At 41.6% G+C, this 27,929-nt stretch overlaps 1 protein-coding gene across 4 annotated transcripts; it reads right to left on the reverse strand.

Annotated features, from left to right (window-relative positions):
* Positions 1–5,591: 5,591 nt before the first annotated feature.
* On the reverse strand, positions 5,592–27,035 carry NOCT (nocturnin). Of its 4 annotated transcripts, XM_074378506.1 has the most exons (5): positions 26,423–26,880; positions 11,521–11,558; positions 10,247–10,315; positions 8,679–8,951; positions 5,592–7,568 (listed from the first exon to the last, which is right to left on the reverse strand). In XM_074378506.1, exons 4-5 carry the CDS (start codon positions 8,941–8,943, stop codon positions 6,745–6,747), a joined length of 1,089 nt encoding a protein of 362 aa, XP_074234607.1. In that variant the 5' UTR covers positions 8,944–8,951; positions 10,247–10,315; positions 11,521–11,558; positions 26,423–26,880; the 3' UTR covers positions 5,592–6,744. The 4 variants fall into 4 exon arrangements, with proteins under 4 accessions (XP_074234607.1, XP_074234593.1, XP_045372390.2 ...); XM_074378492.1 differs by lacking the exon at positions 10,247–10,315 and having other exon boundaries at positions 26,423–26,516; XM_045516434.2 differs by lacking the exons at positions 10,247–10,315; positions 11,521–11,558 and having other exon boundaries at positions 26,423–27,035.
* Between the last annotated feature and the right edge of the window lie 894 nt (positions 27,036–27,929).

Below are 27,929 nucleotides of genomic sequence, written 5' to 3' on the forward strand. Positions count from 1 at the left end.
AAGAGGCAGTTCCAGTAGGGGAGGTGGCTGTGAAGCCAGAATATAAGGGATGGGGGCACCTGGTTCATTACCAGGGGTTTACCTTGACACCTAGCATTCTTCGCTCTGCAGAGTGCATCTCTGCTCACTGTATACAAACAAGTCATGTTTAATTGTAATTAATCAGATAAACTCCCAAAGACAAAATTTTGGCTTTTATTTACAAAGTATACTGAGATTCTTTATGTCTCTTGGCCTTTTTGAGGGCATTATAGAACACATTTTTGGGAAGCAAGAGAAACCCTACTTCTAGTTCCAAAGCCATTGCAGCAGCTCTTCCCTTCATTACAGCTTCACTGCTGACAGCACAAGTCCTCTGTGGCTGTGACTTGTCTGTACTTTAGCCTGTTGTAATCATTGTCCTCCATAATTAAAACCTGTTACATTCTGGGGGAACTCAGTGCAGTGATGCCAGTCCTCATGAGAATGAGCAGATACTCTTCTCCCTTTGCAAGTGCACTTCTCTCTTCATCATACCAACAGACCTTTGGAAAACTCAAGTGCATCAAGGAGACTTAAGACATACCTCGTTTTACTGCATTTCGCTTTACTGTGTTTTTTACAAACTGAAAGTCTGGCAACCCCAGGTCAAGCAAGTCTACCAGCACAATCATTTGTTGTTTTTCCAACATCATTTTTTTTGCTCACTTCTGTGTCACTTTTTGGTAATGCTCACAGTATTTCAAACCCTCCATCAGCAAAAAGATTACAACTCACTGACAGCATTTTTTTAGCAATAAATATTTTTAAGTTAAGGTATACACTTTAGACATAATGCTCTTGCAGCACACTTAATACAGGGTAGCGTAAACATAACTTTTACCTGCACTGAGACACCAGAAAAATCCATCTTACTTTATTGCGATACATTATTGTGGTGGTCTGGAACTGAACCCCCAAAGTCTCTGAGGTGTACCTGCATTTGAATTGACATGTATTTAATTCACTTTTACGCACCCATGACCATCTTTTTGGACACTCCATCTTGGCAGTAATGCTTTTGAGTTCAGGATTTAAATGATGTAATATATGACAAGTTAAAGTATCACATGACTGTTTAATGAAAATTTTCCATATCAAAACCAAAATTGAACTATAAATAGGCTGTGAACAGCAGGGTTGTCTTCTCCCAGAATATCGTTTCCTCCCGTCCCATTGTATGTTTAACTCTGAGAATATTTTGTCTACTTCAGAAGACTTCAATGAAGTGGTATCAGATAGATACTGAAGTACAGTGCTAACTTTGCTGTGCATTAGAATCACCTGTGAAGACTTAAATACTGTTGCCCAGGTCACATTCCATAGCAGTTCAATACAACATATGATAGTGGGGGCCAGGCATCAGTGTTTAAAAAACATATCCCTATAGGTGATTTCATTGTGCAGCCAGGTTTGGGTACCACTGCCATTCAGATAAAATAAGGAAAGCTTTACAATTAGAGATGTGTCCTAATCTAAGCTTTTAAAATTGTTTGAATAGAAAAAGGTAGTTTGAGATATATCTATTAAATATTAGTAATGGCTTTTAAAAACATATACTGTATATTTCATCAATTCTAAAGCCTTCTCACATTTAACAATTCTTTAATTAGGATGAGTCTTTAAAGTCTTGTGAAACAGTATACTGTGTCAATGTGCCTTGTCCCTTGGAAAGCTATATATTAATGCCAACAATGCTGCCATTGTTCAAAATATTTTTGAATTGCTTCTTGGAGCAGAACCTAAAATTTTATACATATTTAATAGGGACAAGTTTCCTGCTGAGGAAGATTTTAGTTGTAGAAATAACCAAGTCACTTGAGGTTAATAAACTGATGTGAACAAGCAAGTTACTGCCATATTTGGTTCAAAATGAAACGTGGCTATGAAGTTCAGTTTTCTTGAAAACTTCATAAAACTGGATATGGAAGCTGTTCCAGAAAGTTTCAAAAAAATTTCTTTGAGCAGTGGCAGCAGTAACACAAATTGTTTTTGAAGTGCAAATCAAAAGAGTTAATGCTAAAAGAAACTAGAGATTTTCTGGTCTATTCCCTGTATTATAAATAAACTAAAGTTCAGAAAAACTTGACTCATCAGTTTCAGTTCAGCTAGTCAGTGGCAGACCTAGAAACAACTTCTCCTCTGGTGGTAACCTCCATTCCCTTCCATCCAAAAATAGGGGTGAGGGGAGGGTAGAACCAGCTTAGTTTCTGGGTTAAGTCCATTCCATCATGTGATGATTCTTACTTTCTGACAAACTAAACTGTAAAAGGTTGCAGACTTTTGCTGTGTGTGTGTCTCTTCAGTTTTACCAGTGTAAGTCAAACGTCAGACATTTCCCATGTCCAGTCCATCATCTCTCGGTGTTTCCTCCATATGATACAGGACTCTGCAATCATATTTCAGCATTCTTATATTACACACAAGGGGTTTACACCTAGAAGCCTGAGGTTTAATGTGGCAAGATAATTTAACTTACACTTTATCACCAAAAGAACTTCAGATAGCTTACATATTGTAAAAATAAATCAAAGTCAGCAAAAATAAGCAGGTAAAAGAAAATGAGGCAAAGAAAAAAAAGGCAGAAAAATGGCAAAAGAAAATAGAATACATGCTGTAGAATATTACACAGTAATTAAAATTCATCTGTAAGGTGTCGTTTTGAATGTCTTGGCAGCCAAAATAAAAAAGGTACCAGCTGCCTAGAAGCAGCAAAGCTTTTCCTAACATTCCACACACACATGAGTGGGTGTGTCTACATTCCTAATGAATACTTTCTTAGAAGTGAGCTTTCCACCCAAATCCGGGGAGCAGGGGCCTGGGATTGTGGGTATTGTTTCATCTCTCGGAGGCAGGTATTTCTACTTTACGAATCAAAGTGGGGTTGACATCCTCTCCTGAAATTAAAGAACTGAATCGCTAACCCACTATCTCACATCTGCCTGGAGGAACGGGAAAAAAATCTTGCCATTTTATCAGCCGCTCAGCTTCTTGGAGCTTAATTTTTTATTAATGCTGTTGGTTCTGCCCTTTCAAACTGAAGGACTATTCTCCTTGGAATAATCTTGAGAGGCTTATTAGGACATCCATGAATATTTTAGCGTGTCAAGTACAGTACCCTTCCCTTTCTTGCTTTGAACCTTAAGCATTTGTTTACTCAATGATTTACATACATTTTTATATTACAATTCACAATACTGTTTTCCAAACCTCTCACAAATCTATGGGATCGACAAGACAGGTATGATGCTTATTCTTTGGATGAGAAAACTGAAGCCCTAGAGATGAGTGACTCTTCAGGGTCACAGCTAAGTCCTCATGCCCTTTTGTATGATTTGATTTTATAAGCCCAGCTCCAGGCCTCTGCCATTCCAGTCTCGATAAAAGCCTGCGTGTGCCTGTATTTTTATACACGGCATAAAAAAAAGAGTTTAACAGAGCACCCTACGCAAGCCAACTCATTTTTTGGATGCTTTTTCTTTTCTAAATTTGAAATGAATTATGATTATGAACATGTGTTATTTTCTCTTTTTAGAATTCAGATCTTGGAAATCTTTCCTCAAGTCTAAGACACATTATCTAATTATATGCAATGTTCCCTTCATTATAAAATCTTGAATGTTAGAAAACTGGTTCAAATACAGACTATTTTCATCAATTTCTTCCTTTAGTTTGAAACACAACTAGAGTAGTTGTTCTTACTGCTTCCTTTAAAAAAAAAAAGCCACCATCACAGCACAAACAGTATCAGATGTTCTACTCTGGGCGGTGCTACTTCACTGCATCAGAATGACTGAAGTCTGCTCTATTAGCTACTGTTAAGCCTCTATCTTGCTTCTGTTCTATGTGGTGTACAAAAACTTGCATGTTTGACTAGTTTTAACAAATCTTTTCCTTCCCCACAACGTTACTTTTCTCCCCACTTGTGCTCACTCAAGGCCAAGGGAACATGGTGATGGGGAAGGAAGTGAGCCCACTGGAGTCATGACAGACCGAGGCTGAATCCTGGCTCTGCTACTATTAGCTGAGACTTGGTCAATTACTTGAACTTTTGAGCCCCATTTTAGAGAGTAGTTTTAATATATGTAAAGCTCTTAGCACCGAAGATAAGGATCTCAAATGTTAGTTCCCTCCTATTATGCTGTATTTAAATAAATGAGGTGGTCATTCCTACCACTTAGTAGAATGGAAATCTACTGAACAATAGCCCGGAGGAAGAGAAAAGTCCATGACCACTCTCAGCCTGTCTTCAGATCTGCCCAATTTACCTTCTAAGACTAATCATAACCACAATCAACATATGGGATACGAAAGGAAAAGCTGAACCAAAAGGCACATAAGGATGGAATACAGGAAACCCATTAATAGAACATACTTAAAACTTCAGAGTACAGATTTGCTTACCAGTATTCCTTCAGGTGACTGAAAGTCCATAAGGCAAAGCTGTCTACAAAGAAAGACTTAAGGGGACAAAGAAATACATGTGCAACCTAACAAGATTTATATACCACTAAAAAACTGTTTAACATAGAAAGCTCACATAATTACACTTTAAGCAAGGACAATCAAGTGTCTGGCCCACTGCCATACTCGGAAGGCTGACTCTGAAGGAGAGCTCCACTGTGGGGTTCCTCCATCTCCATTTATATTTCAGTCACATGTTGGTATTCCAGAAGCATTTCTGCTCAGTGGCATTCCCACCCACCTCCAACCCATAGCCAGTTAACTCATATTGGGTGGACAACGTTTGAAATTCAAACACTATTTTGGCTTTCATTCTCATCCAGATTTGCTTGCTTAATTAAGGTTATGAACATTTCTCTTCAGGTTGGTGTACTCTGGGGAGGTAAATAATACTTAATGCCTGCACAAGTATGAGGAAGTATTCAGCTTCTTAACAACACAACACTCAGTCATGCAAAGATGTGAACCAAATGACAACGGGTACAAATGCTCTTCCTGATTGCCATTCCTTCCAGGTAACCCCAAGATTTTATGTGTACAATGTACTGAAAACCTCATTTGTTTCAAAAGTGGTTCTAATGTAGAATATCTGGATGAGCTATTCTGGGGATCCCAACCTTAGCACTAAGATACCTAGTAAGCATAGCGCAGATGCCTTTGATGTGCAGCTCAGATCCACCTGTGTCCATTTAAAAAATGAAGGTCTGATCGCTTATATGTGGAATCTTAAAAAAGGACACAAATGAACTATTTATAACTTAGATGATTGATTTCTTGAATATGTGCAAGCACATTTGACTGTCCTTTATGACTGGATTACTGCATTCTGTTGATTCTTATTTTGTGGTTGGCTTTATTCCTTTGATAACTATGTAAATTTAAAAAGCTAAATCTCTAAACTGTTCTTAGAAACAATGAACAGTACATGTGTAAATTTTAAAACGGTTTTATCTCAGTGAGTTGCTCTTCCTAGAATAAACTGTTTACCACCCCCCACCAAAACAGGTCTGCATGTAAAGGGATAGTGTGGGCACCACATTAACAGTATTGAAAGATCAAATCAACTCTCAGATTCTTTTTGCATTAAAAAGACAAGATATTAAAAACACTAGCTTTGAAAGACCATTTATTAATCTTGAATATTTACAACTCATGGATTAAAATACTTTTAATTTATTACCATTAGGCTATTTTGGGTGATTTTGTTTGAAAGGGGCTTTACCTGTTACCTATACCATTTTGATTTCTGATGGAAGAGAATTCTGGGCTGTTTTTCTAACTTTATATCCTTCTTTCTAGAATTTTTGAACCAGTAAACTTAGTAAATTTTAACGACAACCTCATTAACAGGCTAGAAATAGTTTCCCATCTCTGAAAAGGTCCCACTGACTTTTTAGCCACTGCCACATAAAAGCTCCCAAATAACCTATTGTGAAAAGCACATACCATTACAAATAATGGCACTAAGTGACCTCAGACACACACCACAACCATTCTGATGGAAAACTGGAAATGTATAACACTGATTAAATAATGAAGACTGGCAGTGGACTCACTTAAAGAAACACAGTAATAGGGAACATGGAGGCAAAGCAAGGATTCATGAAGAACCTATCAAGGAGAACTGATACTCCATTTAAATAACAAAAACCCCTCTAGGTTAAACAGTTTCTTTGTACACTACGATTGTTAGACCCTAAGTAAAAACATCTTTAAAGCTTTAAGAAAATTTCTATAAATTACTCTATAACTTAATGTTTTGCATGGTTTTAAAATGTTCATACTGCTTTAATTTACTTAATTTTACATGAAGATATAAAAAATAAATATTGCCATGCATAACTTGCTGACATTTAAAAAACCACAAATAAATAACTTGCAATGGTGTCTACAGAAACTACTCCTGCATACTTATTGTTAGTTATGGAGGACTCAAGCAAGTCTATTTTTATATAGCATCCTCAACTGAAAAAGCTTCAAAACAAGCCTAACATAATGCCCTTAAATGATCAAGAAAATGCTACAGGGAAGAAAACAGTACAAACCAGAACTGGAGTGCAAACACCTTTTTTGCCGTAGGTTTTAATGGAAAGGGGTTGTGAGCTATGGGGTTCCTTCCCGAGGGCATGCTGGAAACACGGAAAGTGAAGCTGGGGAAACTGGGAATCCTTCCTTGGTCAACTTCTTATCCTACTTCAGTTTCCTGAAACATCCCTGGTTAAAACTCCTGTGATTAAAAAGACAAGCACTTATAAAAGTCCATCAAGGTTCCTCATTAAAGCTGAAGTCACACACTAGAGACAGGTGGTCTGAAGGGTAATTGAAGGATGGTAGGCGGTTGGGTCCGATCTGTTCCTCAGTGAGCAAATCCAGAGCCGAGCACACACTGAGAGCATGCTTGGAATACCAGATGTAGTCCAGGGTGTGGCGGCACTCCCCCGAGGTCCGGATCTTCCAGGTCGTGTACGGGGGCTCCGACTGCCCGTCAGCACTCAGCAGCTTGTAGGCGCTGTTCAGGTTGAGGCTGGAGGAAGCAAAGTGTTTGTAGACCTCCTCCGTGGGCTCTGCATTGAAGTCCCCACAAACAATAAGGGGAATCTTGGCTCCTTGGGTGATGTTCTGCAGGTTCTGGAGAAGGTCACAGCCTTGAGCTGATCGAAATCGCTCCCAGCCAGTACGTGCTTTCAAGTGGGTGACGGCGATGCACAACTGTCGGCTGGACTCCTTGCACTCCAGCGTCTGGGCGATGGCCACCTGATTGGTTTTCAGAGTCATGGCTGTCAGCCTGATGTTGGCACTGTTGACTAGCTTGAATCGGTTCTGAAGAAAAAACAGGGCACAGCCATCCGGCCCGTTGTTGTGTTCTACGTCTAGACACGGTGACCAAGGCTTGGGGAAGAATGTGCCTTGATAGCCCAGTCTACTGAGAAGTGGGTGGAAGGTGTCAAAATAGTGGTCCACCTCTTGGAGGCACAGGATATCAGGCTGGTAGGCTAGGATTTCTTCCAGGATGAGACACTTCCTTTCTTCCCACTTGAGTGCTTCGATAGGGCACTGGACAAAGTTGTCTTTGCCTTCTCCAAGAGCTGAAATAAAGAAGCCAGTCAGCTGTCAGCTACTAAGAACATGACTTCTAGTACCTGGGAGTCACCTTAGGTTTGCTGCTACCTTCCGGTGCTTCCTCTGCTTCGGATGCTTTGGGTGATTCTTCTCTATTACTGCACTGATCTGGCGAACTAAATAAATAACCCTTTCCCATCCAGATGGAGCAAGCAACAGATTTTCTTTCATATTAAAACTATTTCATGTCACTACATTCTGGGACATAAGAGTTTAAATTTTAGCCTTAAACAGGGCTCTCTGCATTCCCAGCGATCTAAACTACATCATATGAAATAAATATATTCAACTCTATATACTGAGCTCAACACTGACTATAAGTCATATCAGGTCTATATGGACACCACTCAGAAGAAATGACACCTATTTTAAATAGGCATCTTTTCCTGTTTATGGATGAAAAGCTGGGGAAAAAAAAGCATCAAAGGTTGGAAACTCAGGGCATAAGAAAAGGGGGTGAAAGGTGACCCCAGTTCCTCTTAAAATATCAACTGCTGCACAATAGGCAATACAACAGTAAGTTGACTTACACACCTGCTTTTAATTCAGCAGACCCAGGAAAGGCTTCCTTGCTACCAGATCAAAGTAGTATCTTGGTGAACAGAAAGCTGAAGCAACATCTCTTTGGCATCAGGTTATAAAGATAACACTGGGATGAGAATCTGGCTACAAGAGTACCTAGCCACAGCTCCCAGCGCATTCAGTAGACTCAGTTTCTAGCAAATGTTATCCTAGTGTAGTGCTGTGGACTGAAAGCTGGAGACAACAGAAAGTTTGAGGCTGATAAAGACAGGGTCCTTTAAATCTAGGTGTGCTGTGAAGCACACAGACTTTCACTGCACTCAGTAGACAGCCTACAAGCTGGAGGGTATGGAATCCATCGGGATTTGATGGTGAAAACCAGATGACTCCCTTTCCTAACCTCCCCCTCTGGAGCTCCCCCTGCTGCCCTGGTCACCGCCCCTCCTGCACCTCGGCCTGCCCACGCCTCTTCCCTCCACATCACACCTCAGTGCATCGGGACATGCAAAAGCAGGAAGGCAATCACAGCTCAGCTGCAGACGCATCAGGCATACCTTGGGCGAGGATGTTCCACTGCATGACCCTAATAGGTGGGTGGTGGCTACTGGGGCAGTCTGCCCTCAGATCCACAAAATCCCTCTGGAAGCGGGGAGGGCGAGTGTGCAGGACAGCCCTGCATTCCTCGAGGAGCTCTTTAGGATCAATGGGCTCCAGATGTTCTGGGTCAGGTGCCACCAAATACTCTGGGTGCTGGGAGGCGGCGCTGCTGTTCAGTGTCTTGGCGAGAGCACTATAGAGTCTGCTCGTACCGTTTCCCATGGAATACACTACAGGGAAGGAAAGCACAGTTACACACGCAGCTTCTTTGCCTGCCTTTCTTCCATTTTCATCCAGCTCAGCTACAAGATAAAGCATTTACTGCCCAAAGCCAAGAGCTCAATTTAGGGCGATGTTGTCACATGTAAAGCCAGCTCCACACAGTGGAGTGAAGGAGTTTCCAGAGTCTCACTTCTCACTAGGACAAGCACTTGAAATACTACTGTTGAAATACCTCAATCTCTATGGCTTATTTGAATCTAGAATTTGTCTTTATAATTTATAAACCCCGTCATATGAAAGCATGGCTAAACCAAATCCACACTCTTTTGTCTACGTATTGTAGTAAGAACTCGAAGTCCAGTTTGTAAAGAGGGAAATGACCGAAAGCCCAGTTAGTCCTGGAGAAGAGCTGAGGTGAAAGCAGGCTGCTGCTCCAGCCACGGCATCTCTGCTATGGGACTAGGTCCAGACTCCATCTCTCGTAGATGTTAACCCGACGTCAGGGCTCTGGCTCTCTGCAGAATTCTGTGAACATCACCGAGCAATGTAGTCTGTAATCTAATATCAATTGCCAGATGTTTTAAAAATCAGAAAAGGGGATGGTGAAGGGGTAAGCGACAGTTGTCCGCATTTCCTGGGATCCTGGGGGGAAAGGGTGAGGAGAGGGGCAGGAAGCACTGCTTCAGTACATTTTTATGTAACTAGATTTGAATTCACTGACAGTGCACAACCTTCAAAGAATTAGCTTGAGGAGAGCTGTACCTGCCACTTCACGCCGGAGTAGCTGATAGCTCTTTTAGGTCAACCCTGTTTTCTCTTCATTATAGTGTAAATTAGGGGCAGGTTTTACTTGAACAATATCTAAGATTGTGTGCATGAAGAATCCTGGTACAGAGGAATCTGCATTCCCCTACCCCAACCATGTCTTGCCCTTTCTTGAAAGACACCAAGTCTTCTTCATAAAACATTATTTGGCAGGCAATCAAGTTCACTGGAGCAGGTCACAAAAGCAAATTCAAATATTCACCAAGTGTCCTTAAACACCAAAGTCAACAAGCATGCAAGCATGCTCTCTATGGTTCCTTTTCATCAACAAGTAGTTCCCCAACCCACCCTCCAACTATAAATCTAGATTAAGGCAAAGAAATGCAAACCAGTTTTCCCAACATACATCTTTGTGTTCGTGCAACTAACTGCAAGCAAGTCTGCTCTTCTCACAAGCACACATGCGCAAAACCACGCACACACGTTTCCAAACTGTTCGAATGGAATATATACAGTTCTTTTTCACCAATTTGCTTGCCTATCTGAGTACATGAGTCCAAAGAAGAGATTTCTTGGCTGGCAGTATAACTTTGAAAATCTTCCTTTTCTATTAAAAAAAAAAAATCAGTGAAAGGTCCTACTGGTTTCTCAAGTGTGGTTTCGAGATGAGCAGCATCAGCATCACCCCAGCGGTGGACCAGACTGACAGAGTGCGCCGCAGCCAGCAAACACAGGCACCACGGTGTGCAACAAACGGCAGTATTTGATATCTGTCAGGCTCTAAGCAGACTACCAGCTTGATTTGATCCAGTTTCAACAGGATTGCTCTACATCCTTTTGATGGCATCATATCTTTGCCAAGCTGAGTTTTGGGGTGGTTACTCTGATAAAAAGCAAGTATGTGAAAATGTGTGTGAAAAAGACGCAATAGGGTCCAATAGGAGTCAAAGGTTTGAACAGTCCTGTGAAGCCAGAAAAACTCCTGAACCACACTTCCTTCTAAAAACTTAGAAAACCTTCACAGAAAGTGAATAAGAAGCAGAATAACATCCGTTTAGACAGTGAAAGCATGCCAGAAAGACATGATCAAAACTGTATCCTATTGCAAAACAAGCTAAGTCATTGAGAAAATGACAGAATAGCTTCAATCAGAATTAGAAAACACAGGCCGAGGCAACAAAAAGGATTTGTAACAAAAAAATAACAAAAAGAAATGAGATAAAGTATTTGAGAGACAGTGGCAAATATTATGTTATTATATTAAGATACAACATATGGTAACAAAGGTTCATGTATTGGAAAAACCAATGCAAGGAAATAAAATAAATACTAAAAACTAAATCAAGAATACTTGAATCAAGAACCAAGAGTACAAAGTTTCATTCATGCAGGATGAAGTTCTGGAGTGTTAACATACAGCATGGTGACTACAGTTAGTAACATTGTGCTGTATTCTTAAAATCTCCTAAGAGCAGATCTTAAGTGATCTTGCCCACCCACTAAACACACACAACTATGTGAGTGACATGTTAATTAGCTCGACTGAGGTAATCATTTCACAAGGTATCCAAATAATACATTACGTGGTGTGTCTTAAATACATACAATTATTATTTGTTAAATACACCTCAATAAAGCTGGAAAAAATTAAAATGAACTGTTTAAAAGGGAAAAATTAATTATGAGGCAAAAAAACATGCATCGTGGACATACTCAAACCATCAACACATAAAGGTCTGCCTTATCTTTATTATTCTAAAAAGAATTTTTTTTAATACTTGAAACTATTTATTGAAAAAACACATCACATACCTGAGAATATCAACCAAGAATGACCAACACCAACTGGACTGTAAAGAAAAAGAAAGAAATCCCTTTGGCATCTGGGCAAAAACAGCAGGTAACTTAGAGTATCTATCACCAGACTTCAACTGCAGTGTTTCATACCAGAAGAAAATGAAGTTACATATCTGAACTGACAAACTATATACATAACTAAAGTGTATGATGTGTATATATATGGCTTATCTACATGTGAGTCTAGGATTTTATATCCAGCGAAACTAAATATTGACTCCATGAGCCCTTAGTGCAGAAACTACTAGACTAGGGATGCAGACTGCAGCCGGATGTATTTCTGTACAGTTCTCAAGCTAAGAATGGTTTTACACACACACCCACGCACATAGACACACACTGTGTGACAGGATCATTTTTAGCCTTCAAAGCCTAAATGTTTGCTATCCTGCCCTTTTCAGAAAAATCTTGCCACTCTTGGAACTAGACAACAAGCCTTAGACCAAATGACCAGAAATATTGATAAGAACAAGGTGGTACTATATTAAATATATAGCTGCTTAGAAAATAAAATCTAAATGAGGTTAAAAGAGAGTACAATAAGGGCTATGTGATCGAATAGTGAACAAAGATTTAGTAGGACCAAACAAAGAGCATGTGTTGGTGGGGGAGCAGGGACCAAAGAGGAAAGCATATTTAACTGTGATCATAGTAATGTAGTATTAGAATCGTTATTCTGAGACTGTTGTGCAGATGTGAGATGAAGCAAACTGGATATTCTAATCCCATCATTCCTTGTGGTCCTTTTTTGGTTTGGTTTTGGAAATACATTTATAAGCTATTAGCAACAACACTCGAGGAAAACATTCCTGTTAAAGCTAGCTCATTTTAGACCCATAGTGAATTATTAAATCTTGTCATCCATCTTATTTGTGACTGAATGACTTTTGGTAGTTTTCAAAAATTAAATCTACCATCAAAAGAAAAGGTTTTGCAGCAAAAAGATGAAGGACATACTGCAGCATGGGCTACAGTACTAGGTCCTTTATAATTCCAGTCCCAGCTCTACCACTGTTGAGCTTTTCCACATTCTCTAGACCTGCTTACAGAGCCTCTAAAACGAGGGCTTGTTCCCTGGGAACTATATTCAACATCCTATAATAAACCATAATGGAAAACTGTGTATGTGTACCTATATATATATAACTGAAACACTATGCTTACACCAGAAACTAACATGGTAAATCAATTATACTTCAATTTAAAAAATAAAAAAAAAAATAGGGGAGAGGGTATAGCTGAAGTGGTAGAGAAGGCTCAATCCCCAGTTCCTCCATTGAAAAACCAAAATAAATCTAATTACCTCCACCCGCAAAAAACAAAATTAAGAAAAAAAAAACAAAAAAATTAAGATGAGGGCTTGTTAAGTGACCATAATTTCTTTAAGATTATTTGGAAAATGCACCTAGGTTAAAACTGGTAGCAACTTCAAAATAATCTCTACTACTTGCACTGGAGGAACATACATCTCTATCAAGAAAACTTGAATGTTACTCAGAATGACTTTTATTCCCCTCAAATTTGAGACCTCAAATGGACAATCTGTCATCTGTGATAACAGTACTCCGTGCGGAGTATTACTGAGGACTGTCTTTAAAAGTTTTACTAACATAGAACTTTTGCTCTTGTTTCACCACAGATTTATTTACCCAAGAAAGGGGTAATTAGGTTAAATTTTGACTGAGACTGGGTAGAGAGGAATGGTTTGGGAGTATTTACCTGTCCCTGTTCCTCCAATCTTGTAGGAAACCCAAAGATAGTCCCCAAGATGGACCAATGCAAGCCTGAATACCAGATTACTTAGTGACAAAGCGGCCTGGGACATGCCTTCTGATACCAAAGTATCTGGTCATCAGGCGACAAATCACCCTGTTGCACGGTGAGCATGGAATCAAGACAGGGAGACACAATGGTCCTGAAAGATGTTCCTGCTGGTCCGCCTCCCAGACAGTGGACTCCGCTCCCACTGTGCACGCCGCGCTCTGTCCACCTCCGCAGTTCACTCTCCTGGCCGGTTGTCTCTGGTAAAACTAGTATCTGCGATCTAATCCAACCTCACAGTCCTCAGTATGTTAATTTTACATTCTTATTTCCCTATTCTCTGAGTTTGGGGAAGGGCACTTCATATCTATAAAACATGAGCTGACCTTTTCAAGAAGGTAACAAGTTTTTGGCAGAGATTAATACACGTGAATAACAAAAGTGAGTGGATACTGTGTGGAATGGGCTAGGGTATAGGAAGGGCTAAAACAGTCAGGATGGGTAAGAATAATCAGAAAAAGACTTAAAAAATAGGACTAAGAGAATCACCCCTAATTCCTGAGGACACCACTCAGTTGGTCGTAGGTGGCCACCATAACCCCCGCCTCACTCACACACACACACACTTGCCACCACTCTGGCCCACTGGAGATGCTCATTTATTATACAAGATGCTCAAGGAAGTCTCACTAAAAGATGGAATTTGAGAGACCTGAATGTGGTAAGGACACCAGTCTTATAGAAGAAATCCAAGAACACTCTGAGCAGGGGGAAGAGCAAATGCCAGAGTAAAAAAAAAAAGGCCCTGAGAAAGGAACATGCTTGGCAAGGCTGCGGTCCGGCCAAAGGATGAGTGACAGAATGAAGAGAAGATGAAGCCCGAGGGTAGCTCACAGACCCTTGGTGGTGTCTGAGACCCTTCTGTAGGAGGGCATGACCAAACTCTTCCCACAACACAAGACACCATTTGCCATTTTCACTGTGCTGGTCTTTGCTTTGCCTGCAGCCGTGGTGAGGCTGCTGTGTCCGCACAAATCCAGCAGCAGCTCCGGGCTCCACCAGTAGCTGCTGTGCTCTCCACCACCACACATGGGTTTTTCTTTTTGCTAATGCCAGTTTTACTTTAAAATGTCCTTAATTAGGCAGTAATAAGTACTTTTGTTAAATATAGAGTCTTGGTGACGTTTTTAGTATGTGACAAAATGAAAAGTCCACACAAACACTTTTGCTGCAAAATGAACTTGCCCCGGTCTTCACAGAACACCATCTTTACCTCCACAAACTGACAAACTACAGTTAACCAGACCTGGATGTCAGACAGAAACTAAAGTGTATGATGTGAGCCTGTCACTTTAAGGAAAACAATGGACAGCATTTGGGTCAACGATAAAAATCTCCCAGTGAAAATTTCGCAAAACATGTCTGCCATCAGGAGCTGAACAAGATGGGTGGTGATCTTACTTAAGGTTATTTTTATACTGTATAACCCAGTTAACCAACATTTCCCATACCACTAACACAAAATCACACATGGGCAAAAGACCCATTCAAAGTGCCAGGCAAATCAGTGGATTACAGGGTAACAGAATACAAATAGTTCATTCATCTGGTATCAGATTCCACACTGCAAATAAATACAGAAAACAAAGAATGATTTTCTAAAAAGGCTGTTAAAACTTTTTTCCAACTACGTTTCTGTGAGAGACTGGATTGTCTTCATTTATTTTAACAAAAACAACATATCACAACAGATTGAAGGGAGATTATGAGAATACAGATGTCTCTTATTAAGCCAGACTTTTAAAGAGATTTCCAAAAATGTCAAACAATGTCACTCTTTTCACTAATTTCTCTTTGTTTTGGAAAAGCTATTTTTTCCACAAAAATGTTACTTATGTTAACCCTGACTTTATTACTAAATTAAATGACTTGATAAGCATTTTAAAATTCTCAAGTTTACTATTTACATGATATACATATCATATATTACGTTATATATTAACCCATATAAACAAACTGTGGGGCACTCAATAGTTTTCACTAATGTCCAGAAAATGTCTATGCTGGATTAACCGTCATCAAAGTGTGGACATCCTGTTCGGGGACATAAACAGAGCAATCCCCTGGGAAGAAAATGAGAACTTTTCCATCTAAAAAAGATGAAATGAGGGGGGAAGGGAAGATATAGCTCAAGTGGTGGAGTGCATGCTTAGCATACAAAAGGTCCTGGGTTCAATCCCCAGTACCTCAAAAAAAAAATAAATAAATAAATAAAAAATAAACCTAATTATCCCCCCCAAAAAAGTAAAATTAAGACACAATGAAATAATAAAGTAGGCATGTCTATAATTCATACAGACACAGAGCACATAACCAAATTTGTTTCAAACTGACAGCCTCTGACCACCAAATGTGGGACGCCACTGCTGCAAGCTGTCTCCACAGACCAGTACTACCTCCAATCATGGATCACTTCCCCTCACCTTTATCCCATCATTCCTAATATCCAACCTAGACTCTATACCTCAAAAATAGTCTTCTCAGGAAGTCAGGTTACTGAATCAAATCAGAAGGGATTTGGGGAAGTCTCAATTCTTCCTGACTTCAGTTCTTTTCTGCTTCTAGCCCAAGGAACAAATGAACTTACTCAGTTACTTCTCAACACAAAACTTTCTGGTAACATACAGACATCAGTTCAAAGTACAAAACACCGGCTAGGGAATTAGGAACTAAAAGCGGACACTATGAGGACTCCACATGCTGTTTTTTCACTTATAATCCTGTAAACCAAGGCTCAGATCCACCTAAGGTAGTAAGGCAATTTATTTAGATTTGAGGACAAAGGAAGGCTGAAGACTGGGGCACCCTCCTGTCCCTCTCCCATCCTAAGAATGATTCCAGTGACAACTAGTGACTGCTGAATGCTTACTATGCACCACTCACAAATTCTGCTTGCTTCGACTGTGGTATTTTCAAGTAATTCTCACCACAGTCCTCTGATTATGCCACTCTGATTATGCCTCTATAAAAGGGGTGGGCAATTATAACTGAGTAACAATTGTTACAACCTAGTAACAATTCCCATTGTCTCTCACCTGTTTTAAAAAATAATCACTTTCGAGTATCAACCATTAAAAAAAATCCTTTTCACACATAAATCAGACACATGTTTGATTCCAAGACTGCTTTCTACTGAAGTTTTATGCCTTAATAGGTGCTGCCATTTAGGGCTTTAAAACGATTGTCTAAAGTTCAGAATAGTAACATGGAAAGCCACTTTCCCGAAGGGAGGCAGCACAAACAATTCACCCAGATGGTAGCTTAAGATACTGGAACATATTATTTATTATTATTTTTAATTTTATTGAGTTACAATCAGTTTACAACGTTGTGTCAATTTCTGGTGTATGTGGAATGTATTATTTCTTGACAAAACCTCTGCTGAACTTAACTGGCACTCATACTGGCTTCTAGGTCCAATATAATGTGTTTGGAGATGGGCTATTTTTTATTTGACTCCATATTATATTCGGTTTTTGCCCCAAATTAATTTTCCCCAGACAGTTTACTAGATCGCAGTATCAGGCGTCATTCTCAATGTAATACATACACATGATATAATGTACACAGGCAAAAGGCCAATGAAAGCAGCTGAAATTCTCATGTAGCTGCACTGCTCCCATTGCTTGCCATTTCCCAGTTCTGTATTTCCAAATACACACAAAACTGGATGCCTGCATTCCATGATGATGATGATGATGATGATGATGATGAATACCTCACTGCTTTATAGGAATAAATAATTCTTATCCTTATATTAGCCTTTACCAGAGAATTCAGATTATTTAGATTCCAGAAATACAGTAGTGATTTGTAAAATCCCCCTGTTTGTCATCCCTTTATTTTCCTAATAAATTAAGCAAAAGTGGGCTAATCACTAAAATACAGAATGTTTATTCTTTATTCTACCAAATACTACATAAATTGCTGTTCTAAAGCAACAGGCAAACTACAATATAAGTTCCTAAGAGTGCCAACCATCAGAGGGCAATGATCAGGGACGGTTTAATGAAACACCTTCATTCAATAATCAGAATGCTGGGGGGGAATCCTAACATTGGAGACCCAGACTGATGGGGCTGACCATTCCAAGCAGTCCTAACAGCACGCAGATCACAGCAGAAGGACCTCTCTCCACACAATGTTTCTCTAGTTACCCAGCAATTCTAGAGTTTGCCCAAACCATTCGGCCTGTTAATAATTTCTCACAGTTAGTCTAAGCTTAGTCCTTTGAAGCAAAGGCTTGGCAAAAATGCTGATTAAAAGCAAAAGCTAAGCAAATGCCAGGATTATCTGGATACACACCTGAGAAGCTGCTGGAGCTGACCAACCTTGAGCCCAAGGAAACCTCCAAGACTAAAAGCACACAAAACTGTAAAGGACAGACGTCACAGGAAGGCATCACTGAAACAGCAATCCTATGCTGCCACCTACTGGCCGTGTGTTGAACCACCTCAGAAAGCTTAGCTCACTTGGCGACGAATATTCAGACTTAAGAGTAGGTTCTTGAGTTATAAATGTGATCACTAAGACAAGTGAGTGAAAATATTTACAGGATAACCATTGACCTAAAACAGCTTAGATGTGGACAATCGACCTAAAACAGCTTGAATGTGGATATGTGGTATATTTAATATTTACTGAAGAAATCAATACTCACAGCCCCTACACTTCACAGCTACATGGAGCAGGCCCCAGTGGCTCCCCTTTTCTTACCCCTGGCCTGATTCTCTTACTTAAATCACTCTTGATATTTGAACTACAAGCCCTGTCCTTTACTCATTAGACTAAGCTCCAGAGGACAGGGCCTGTATCTACCTTGTCTACCACTTCCCCAGATACCCAGCCCCGTGCTTCAACAATGTTGATCAAAGGATGGCAAACAACAGAGTGTCAAGGATCCTGTCAAACACTGGCAGAGCACTTGCTGAGACCCTCAAGAACTCCTTAGCTATTTTACAGATGAAGACACCAAGGCTCACAAATGACTTGTCCTGAGTCACTATTAAATGTAACCATCTTTCTGGAATTCTATAGTCAGGGCCCTCTCTTTGTGTTCTGTACCCATCAGCTAGAAAACCAAACAGTGCAACATGCCCCCACAGGTCCACCTGGTAAATGAATGGGACCACCTTCAAATTTTGTGTAGGAGTATGGACTTGTAGTGCAATAACTAATCCCTGGTTCTAACAGACTGGATTCTAAGTGCCAATTTAGGAAAATACACTATTTTCTGGTGAAGGTCAAGTATCTTAGTCAGTGACCAGTCTTCAAATTTCATACTAATGACTGACTAATGACTGGCAGGCCTGGAGTACTTGGCAGCTGGGTATGTTAGCTTGTGAAAGCCTTATGGATAAAGCTGACTTTTCTCTGAGTCCAGTCTACAGCTCTAGAGGCAAAATGGTCTTAAACACAGGCATTGTGTTTAAGTTAGGCTTCTGAGTGGGTTTCAAATCCCAGCTCCTCTTACGAATCGGATCCTGAACAAATTATTTCCCTCTCTGTGACTCAGTTTCTTCAACTGGGGATCACTGTGACCTACTTCATCGAGTTGCTGAGAATTGAGTTAAACTATATATACTTAGCACATCCTTAAGTGGTAGCTAAATGTTACCTATTTTGTTAAGTTTGATGAAGCTGCTTTCTGGGTTTAAAGAGAAGCTATTAACATTTAAGAGCCCAGCATGTGTCACACTCTTTCCATCTATCTTCATTGCTCTTTCCAATACTCCAGTGAAATAGTTATTTGCCATTTTAGAGACATGGATACACAGGTTAAGCGATGACACAGTTCTGTCAGGATTGCACAACTGACAAAGGTCTGGCCCTGGAGAAGGCTGCTTGCACCTTGGACCACTGCTCATCAGCATCTCTGACTACTGATCCGAAGCCAGGACAACTGGATGGAGCCGAGCCAGGGGCACACACAGGAATAAACAGAGGTCGAATTCCACCTCCTGCATCTGCCAGGTCACTACCATCAGTCACTGCCATTACAGCACACACATTGGCACAGCACAAAGTGTACAAAGCGGTGTAACGACCCACATGGCATTACTAGAGATATCAAGTGAAGGTCACGACTCTTAACCTAAAAATACAAGCTTCGAGACAGTGTGACAATCCCAGCGACCTTACTTTGCTAGGCAGCAGTCACAGACAAGAATGCCAAAGTGTTTTCTGGATAAGGCTGAGCTGTACCTTTAGTCATACCAGATTCTTCTAGAAGATATGGCTAAGGAAAAGGAAATCTCTCCCCATGAAAGCTCAGGTTAACACATTAAATTGGTGTTCAATTGTTACTTGGCTGGCCAAGCATCTCCACAAGCTGGGCTTTCCTAGCATAAGGCCCTGGATGGATTGAAAAGGCAGAAACTAAAAGAATCTGGTGGGACAAGTGCTCTCCACAAAGACATCATCAGGTCTGTGTTTCTATATGATGCCCATCACTAACATTTCTGGGGTACTCAAGAAGTGGCCAGGTTTACAGCTATAAATAGAAACATGGGAGCTGAGGAATATTGCGCTGATAGTACAGAGTTCTTCCCTCTAGACTGGGGATCCGCAATCCCGTGAGCCATTCTGGCTGGTGCCCTGTATTTGTGCTACTTGTGATCTTTCACATTTTTAAATGGTTGGAAAAAAAGTCATATTTCATGACAAGTGAAAAAATATTAAATTCAAATTTCAATGTCTATCGATAAGGTTTATGTATTGTCTATGGCTGCTTCCACACTACAGCAGCAGAGCTGAATAATGGTAACAGTTATTTGGCCTATAACGCCTAAAATATTTACTAGCTGGCTCTTTAAAGAGAAAGTTTGCAGACTCCTGCACTAGATTATACTTAAATGAGTTGTAGTTTGTACATACTTCACATAACCAATGAACGATTCAGTCATTTAAAACAGGGAAAAACAATTTTCATATATAAATTTCGGTAGCCTTGCTTGAATAATTAAGGCACATGCAGGAATAGAATCATCTTTAAAAATCTGAAGTGAAACTGTCTGGGGTTTAAACATCTGTAGTCCAATGGCTCATTTTTTAAAATGGGAATTGATATGTTGCATACAATCGCAACAGGTCACAGCTCATCGGGGATGAAGCGGAACATTACTCTTCCTAAGAACTTCCAGGAATAAAGTACACGTATTCAAATTTTTTTAAAGATGAAAACAGTATGTAAAATACGAAAAGAATGCCATCAATGGGTCAAAAATTCCAGCAAGACAGAGACAGGTTTCAATTAAGAGAGAAGCCAGAGTGGAGGAAAAAAGAGTACCAGCAACTAAAGGTAAATTAAATATGGTTCTTCCCAAGGGAGCTCTGAGTCCACAAAGACAAAGGGCAGGAGAGGCTGAGGGGCAACTAGTGGGGTATTTCTTTCAAAAATGGCCTTTGAAACAGCTGCACTAGTTCCGCCACCTCCCTTCCCACACAGACCGAAGCTGGCATGGGTGGCTTCTGCCCGTGGGATGGAACCAGAGGATCCTTCAGGGAATGGGCGACAAGCCTTGGAAGGGCTCCCAGGGGTGTTGGTCCGGAAAGAAAGCAGCAGACCAGGAGCTAACTCTGGACTCAGGGATATTTAAAGAGCGGTTGGGGGTGGGGGACTAAGCGTTGTATACAGAAGGAAGCCTGCCTCGCTCGGGCAAAGGGGAAGGTGTCCAGCCTGTCCCCTTGGACGCTCCGCAGGAAGCCTGGCTGCCCCCGCCCCGCGCCCCGCCCACCTCGCCCGCCCACTTCAAGAGGCGCGAAACTGCTCTACCCTGGAGGAGCCGCATGAGGGAGACGCGCATGCAACTATAGCAGGATATTATGGACACAAAAATGAGAGTACGCTTCTATGAAAAAAGAAGCGGAGAACTAGATAAAGTCCAGCAACTGTAAACGACCGCAAAATAGAAATATTCGGAAAACTTCACGAACCACGGAACAGATCCACACGGCCAACAGTCTAACGGGAGTTTAAACAACGTGACAACAGGAGATGACACAGTGGATAAAATAATCCAAGAAATAACAGAAATCTTTCCTGTGCTAAAGGATGGTATGTCTTTGACTGGGCTCACCTGACGATGAGACCGTTTATCCTGACAGAACTTTTGAACACCAAGGATAAGAAAAATCCTATAACCCTACAGAGACAATAACTACTCACAAAGAAATTTAAGTTCTGAGGAAAAATATTTTTATTAACGGGCATGTGTTACTTCTGCAATTAAGAAAAATTTATTTTAAAACACTAACATGAAAATTTTCCAAACAAAACTCAGAATTAACTATTTGAGAAATTAATTCTGGAATACATCTCAGCCAACCTATCTGAACTATAAAATTTGAAAAAACATCTTCCTGAGCAAGTCCCTCAGTGACGGTTATTATCCATGGAAGCCAAGCATAATGGAAATAGAACTATCATATCCAAGGTATGAGAATCTGCAAAGTAATTTTCTTGTTCCTGTACTGGGTGAGGTACTGAGTCCCAAGCTGGTTTGCAGATGGCAAATGGACCTGCCCCAGTCCTGGAAGCTCAGAGTTGGGGGAAAGGGTGGGGAAGGGAAGGGAGACTATGCACAAGACTAGGGCTCGGCGGGACATCATACTGCAGCTTTTCTGTACTGGGATTTTAGCTGCATGTAACTTTGTACTCATACTACTCCAATTCTGAGCAGGAAATTAAGATGGTTTTAAAAAACTTTCCTCTCTATCATAAATTTTCCTTTCAATCTCTCATAATCCAATAGCAGTCTAACTTCAGGGGGCAGGAGAATTAACACCTAAGAAAATTCTGAGAGGCTTCCAAGCACTTAGTAAAAACAAGCCTCCTCTCCTCTGCCCGGGCTACAAATCAGAACCAGCTGCTCAGGGCCCACTAGCACAAGCTAAAATTCAGAAGATCCAAGTGGGGCCCAGTCTTTTTAATAGTGTTGGGAGAAACAGTCATCCCTAAGTTATCTGAGGGGGATTGGTTCCAGGACCCCTCCCCACAGATGCCAGAAGTCCCTCATATATAAGGATGTAGTCAGTCCATGGTTTTCACAGACAGGGTTGGTTGGGAGGATGACTGCATTTCACAGGGTCATTCAAATCTAACAGGAATAATTTTCTTTAGCCCACTTTCCCTGGGCACACCCCCACATCTGACACTGAACTCAGGGTAACTTATGTTTCAGGTGCTGTTTTGTAACCAAGTAGAAACAAGAGGGCAGCTAAGATTTTTGCTTGTGGTCTTACATCTTCCTGTGGGAAGGCTGATGCCCCCTTATAAGGATTTATATTCCAAGAAACCCAAAATATTTTATAGTTGCTTTTCAAAAATACAAGTGGGTTTACTATGCAGTCAAATACCCATGCACACCATCCTTCAAATTTCTAAGTATTCAAGTGTGAGGACCATCCAAGTGGTTATCAAGGTCCTATAAATCCTGATTAGAGTGACTCCTTAAATATATATGCTGCGAGCCTCCCTTCCTCCTCTTTCCAAGAGCCAGAATATACCCTCTTCACCTCTTTTTTAGCGAACAGCACAGGAACTGACGTGCAATCACCTACCCACTCTAAAAGGGAGACAGCTACACGGATCCACTCCCATCACTATGTCAGTGCCAAGTTTTGTCCCACTTTCACAAACCAATCATTTCCTTTCCTTGAAGTTCGCTTTTGTTGAGGTAAATGTTCTTGCTCAGGGGTCTCCTGAATTGTCTTAGGCCCCCAAGCTCAAAGATCTTAACACTCTTCCAGAATCCTCTGAGCTTCCAGAACTTTCCAGGAATAAGCACCTCTGGAAAGGAGGAGTGGAGATTTATAAACTAGTCCCTAGGCTTTTCAGAAAGAATCATCTGGGACACTTGTTAAATATACAACTTAACCAGGATTCCCTTCAGGAAAACCTGATTTAAACAGATAGGCCAAAGACCAGAAATGCGCATCTTAAAAAGCATCCCAGATGATTCTGGAAGTACCCCTTTCCCAACAGTTCATCACTGCTCCCCTATCTGCCATCTTTCAGGCACATGGTCTCCTCTCCCTGACCTACTTGTCCTATTCAAAGAAAAGTTTTTCCCCACAAAGTCAGCCACACTGATTTCTTTCTTCTCAACTTCCACAGCAATTAGTCAGGAGATGCAATGTAGTATCTGGACCTTTTAAATGAACTGTGTTCAGTAAAACTTGTGGGATCAATTGATACCAATTTACCTTATTTTTTCTAGGTAAAGTCCAGTAAGCAAGGTTAAATGATTTGCAAATGTTCATATAAGTGTGTTGAATGTGACTCTGGAGCCATGATTATTAATTCAAAAGCCCCCAATAATTCTATTTACTCTTACAGTTGGATGCTACAGCAAAATGATACCTTAGTTCTCCTACAAAGAAAGCAGTGTATTTCAGTAGAAGCTTGGTAATTACAAGCTTTTCCATTTCTTCTCATAAGCAGCTTACTCATGTTGTTAAGGGACATACTAAATACAGCCGCCTCTTCAAATGAGCTGGTACTTGCTTGTAAAATTGTACCAAGAAAAAAAGTAACATGTTCCAGTAGTGAACAGTAATTCAGCCAAATTTTTACTTTCTGAGGAAGGATCTGGAAGAAGGCGTTTATAAACCCACGGATGACTCCCGACCACATCTCACCCAGTACAACTGCTGCTTCTTTATGGGGGCTGCTGTCCTTCCCTTTGAAAAGCTATCCAAATACTGAGATCATCTCCAAGGTCCCCTTTAAATTCTAATAACCTAGTATTTGATAACTGCCAAGGGGCTGTACTCATCTTTCCCAGTGACTTCTGATTGCCAAGGGGCATAAATTAGGAATTGATTATCCAATGGAGTCAAGTGTTAGGATTTACTACCAAACCCTCCCCCAAAAGACTCTGGAGGGTAGAGTAGCTTTCAGCTCCCTGAAGGCTTCTCTAGCCAGATGTCTAAACTTACATGGGGCATATAATAATCTGGACTTTATTATTGTTATTTTGTTAAGAAATGTGTAATTTCAAAAATTCTACAGTAGGATTTATGAATCTGGATTTTTTTAAAGCACCTAAAGCTGGTTCTGAGGCTCTTTGGGAAATCAATTTCAAGGTACCTCTTCTCTCACCCTGCCACCTCCATGCCTCTTGCTTTCCAGTTGGTTCTTGGCTTTTCCCAAGTGAAGAAATGTTTTAATCTCTTTCAAGGCCCAGCTCAAACGCCAGCCACTTTTGAAGCCTAAAAAGATCACCATTGCAGAAAGGGAATTCCTGTCCTCCAGCACCTTTGTGCTATTTGCAAACCTTTAATTGTAAGAGAATGAAAGGTGTTTGATTTCATTAAATAGTCATTTCTTTCATCTCTTACTGGGCACCAAACTCCTTAGAGGCAGACTAAGTCTCATTCTTTTGCCTCCTATAATAAAGCACCTACAGAATGAGACATCCTGTAAAGACTTTTTGAATGAATGATCAGGCAAATGAATTTATTCATGAGTTTCTTCCAACAAGTAGCTGCAGTGAAAACTGCATGAAACCAGAAAACTGCCTAAATGTTGTACTAACTGTCCACAGTGGTTGGACCATCAATTTTTGCAATTTCTTTATAAAACTAGGGGATTTCAGGAGACTTTTAGAAAGTTCACTAAACTTTGTGTCAGAAGCCTAAGATTTAAAATGTTCTATCTGACCTGTTTCCTCAGCTAACATTAGAGCTATCTGTATCTGTATTACACAAGCTATCTGTCCCCAGGATGAACCTACTGACTAACCTATTGCCTCTGAAAGACCTGGAGGGAATTTAGAGTAAGAGGTTAAGATAATGAGATATGCTTCGGGAGACAGCAGCTAGTTTTCTTTTTACTTCTCCCACTTCTAACCTAACAACGTTCCTCTTGAAAGTTTCCAGCAAGAAAAAACACTAACAGCTATTAGATGGTACCTATCCTAAGTTATTTCACAATGTGCCAAATTCCTCTGGAACTGGAAAGAAAATCTCAATGTGAATGTCAAGTTCATCCTTTTAAAGAATATAGTCTCCCAGTAACCAGTTTAAACATCCTAATCTTGGAAGTGTATCTCAACCTAAACATCTGTCAATAATCTAAGTAAAGTCTTGGCTTCAATCACATTTTGGATTATCACTTTCATGAATTAAAAAAGCCACATTGCACGCACTCTCTCTACTGCTCAATCTTTCCTTAAGTTAATCCAAAACTTTTGGAGCAAACCGTAGTTATTTATAACCTAAGGTGCTCATACAGATGTCCTAAACACCAATAACCTAACTTGAGCACAACCGAAACACAATTTTTAGTGTGATGAATTACAAGTTTTGAAAGAGAAGTTTTACTCCTCATTTTAAAAGCATGACTAATTTGTCTGTAAATGGTGGCGGCAGTAATGGGTCCGCCAGCAGAAACCGAGATGGCAAAAAAGGGAAAGTCCAGCGCACGTGAGGTATAAAATTGGCTCTTGGCAAACGGATGGCATCACCTTTACAAGATCTTAACCCCAGGTATACAGGGCTCAATGACACAAATATTAAGAGTGGAAGGCTCCCCAAAATTTCAAATCAATGTAAAAAGAGTCAATGCTCATTATAATACATTGGTAATACGACATTTTTAAGGAATTCAGAATATCTAAGCCATAAGAGCCCCATGTTCAGATAAATGTAACTTTGGATTTTTTCATAGATTTTCCATCATTAGCGCAATAAGAAATAAAACCAACACAAATAATTCCCGGCCTCGGAAGGGGGAAATTCAACACAGGTCAAGAGCGAGAGACATTGAAAGCACTGCATTCGAGGATCAAACGGGAAGCTACCACCGGGTTCCAGTCCTTACCAGACGCGGTTCAAGCCCCAGGCCAGGGCGGGCGAGGGCAGAGAGGTAAAGGGGAGCGGAGACGGCGGCTCGGGGACCAGGGGACCCGCTCCCCGGCCCGACCCCACCGCCCGGCAGCCCCCGGCTTCTCATTCATTCCGCGCCGTCTCCAGGTGGCGGCCAAACGTTGGCCGCAACCGCGTTCTCCGCCCAGAACCGCCGGGCACTCACCTGTTCGGAAGCAGCACCTCGCGACGCCGCGGGCCGCTGAGGCCGCCGCCAGTAGCCGGGGGGACGCGGGCCGGGGGGCGGTCGCGGGCGGGGGCGAGCGAAGGCGCGGCCGCGGGCCGGGCGGGCGACACAGGCCGGGCGCGTCCCTCTGCAGCAGGGCGGAGCAGAGCCGCCGCGGGCTCTGATACATGCCGGGCGCCGCCGCCACAACCGCCGCGGCCCCTCGCGCGCCCGACCGACCCGCGGGGCCCGGGCGAGGCGGGCGAGCCGAGCAGACTCTCAAGCCCGTCCAGACGGCGGCTCCCGGGCTCCTTCTCGCCCAGCGGCGGCCCGGGGGAGAGTCCTGAGCAGGCGAGCCAGAGATGAAGAGGCTGGAGCGGCGGCAGCTGCGGCCGCTGACTAGCTGTCTGCCGCCGGCCGGCGAGAGCCGGAGGGTAACCCGCGAGCGCAGCGCACTGACAAAGCGGGTGCTACCAAGCGCTATCGGGAGGGGGATCCGCGGAACCCGAGCCCGGCGCGACCAGGCTGGGACTCCCAGAACCGGTGTGATACTGCTCTGAGAGGAAGCAGAGCTTAAGCTGCTCGTAGGGTGGAGGCCGTGGGAGGTTCCAAGTAACATGTATCCCTTGGAGCGGTTTTAAAGAAATGAGCCTCCCCTTCCGCTGGCTGGAATGGAAACGCCCACAGGCTGGGCCTCTCAAGACAGTTCCAGGGCTCTGGCCAGAGGACACGTGTGTGTCCCAGGGCAAGACAGGATTTGAATGTGCTTGTGAGTGTACGTGTGAATCCGGCAACGGGCGTCCGCGTCCGGCCCTTTCGGCTGGATGTATTGCGTTAAACGAAATTAAGCACGATGAAGCTGGGACTGTGTGCGAGGGCGATGCTGGCTAGGAACACGTCCCTTTCCTCAAGGATGTTATACTCAGGCCATGGGAGCCAAAGGTAGTGATAGAAATCAGACCTTACAGCTCTACAAGTAGATTGAGATTATTGCCATGGGGTGCCTCAGTTTGGCGATAAAGGTCGTAACAGGCCTGGGGTTTCTAGGAGGTGTATTAGAAGAATTGGCATTTGCGTTGGGCCATTACTTGGAGGCCTAGGATTTACACTTGCGGAATTTAGGAGGGGGAGTGGTGGTGGTGAGTTTTATACATGAAAAAAATAAGAAAGCCCTGGGTGTATTTGCGGAAACAACTCTTAGTTCTGTAGAATGGAAGCTAAGGAGTAAGAAGACAGATGCTCGGATAGGTTATACTGCGGAAGGCAGAGATCACACTAGACCTAATTTGGTAGGAAATGGTGAACTGTTCATGTTTTGTGAGCTGGGCAAGGATGTGACTTAGGGCTGTGTTTTAACTGGTGGTCATGTATCACCGAAAAGGCAGGAGACAGTAGACCAAATGATATGAGAGATATTCTAGACCTGCATCTGGTACTGGAAAAGAATGAATGGAAGAAATATCTCAGATAGACTGGGCAGGAAGTGATGACTAACCAAGGATGGAAG

This window comes from Camelus bactrianus, chromosome 2 (assembly GCF_048773025.1).
Source record: "Camelus bactrianus isolate YW-2024 breed Bactrian camel chromosome 2, ASM4877302v1, whole genome shotgun sequence".
In the NCBI taxonomy this organism is placed as follows: domain Eukaryota; kingdom Metazoa; phylum Chordata; class Mammalia; order Artiodactyla; family Camelidae; genus Camelus; species Camelus bactrianus.

What these genes read in the sequence shown, in the direction of transcription:
- NOCT (XM_045516434.2), bottom strand. Translation starts at nt 26,612, where the DNA reads ATGTATCAGAGCCCGCGGCGGCTCTGCTCCGCCCTGCTGCAGAGGGAC. An exon ending in GAGGTGCTGCTTCCGAACAG is followed by an intron (nt 8,952 to 26,422) that starts GTGAGTGCCCGG and finishes CCTTCCCTGTAG; the next exon opens with TGTATTCCATGGGAAACGGT. An exon ending in GTGGAACATCCTCGCCCAAG is followed by an intron (nt 7,569 to 8,678) that starts GTATGCCTGATG and finishes TCTTTATTTCAG; the next exon opens with CTCTTGGAGAAGGCAAAGAC.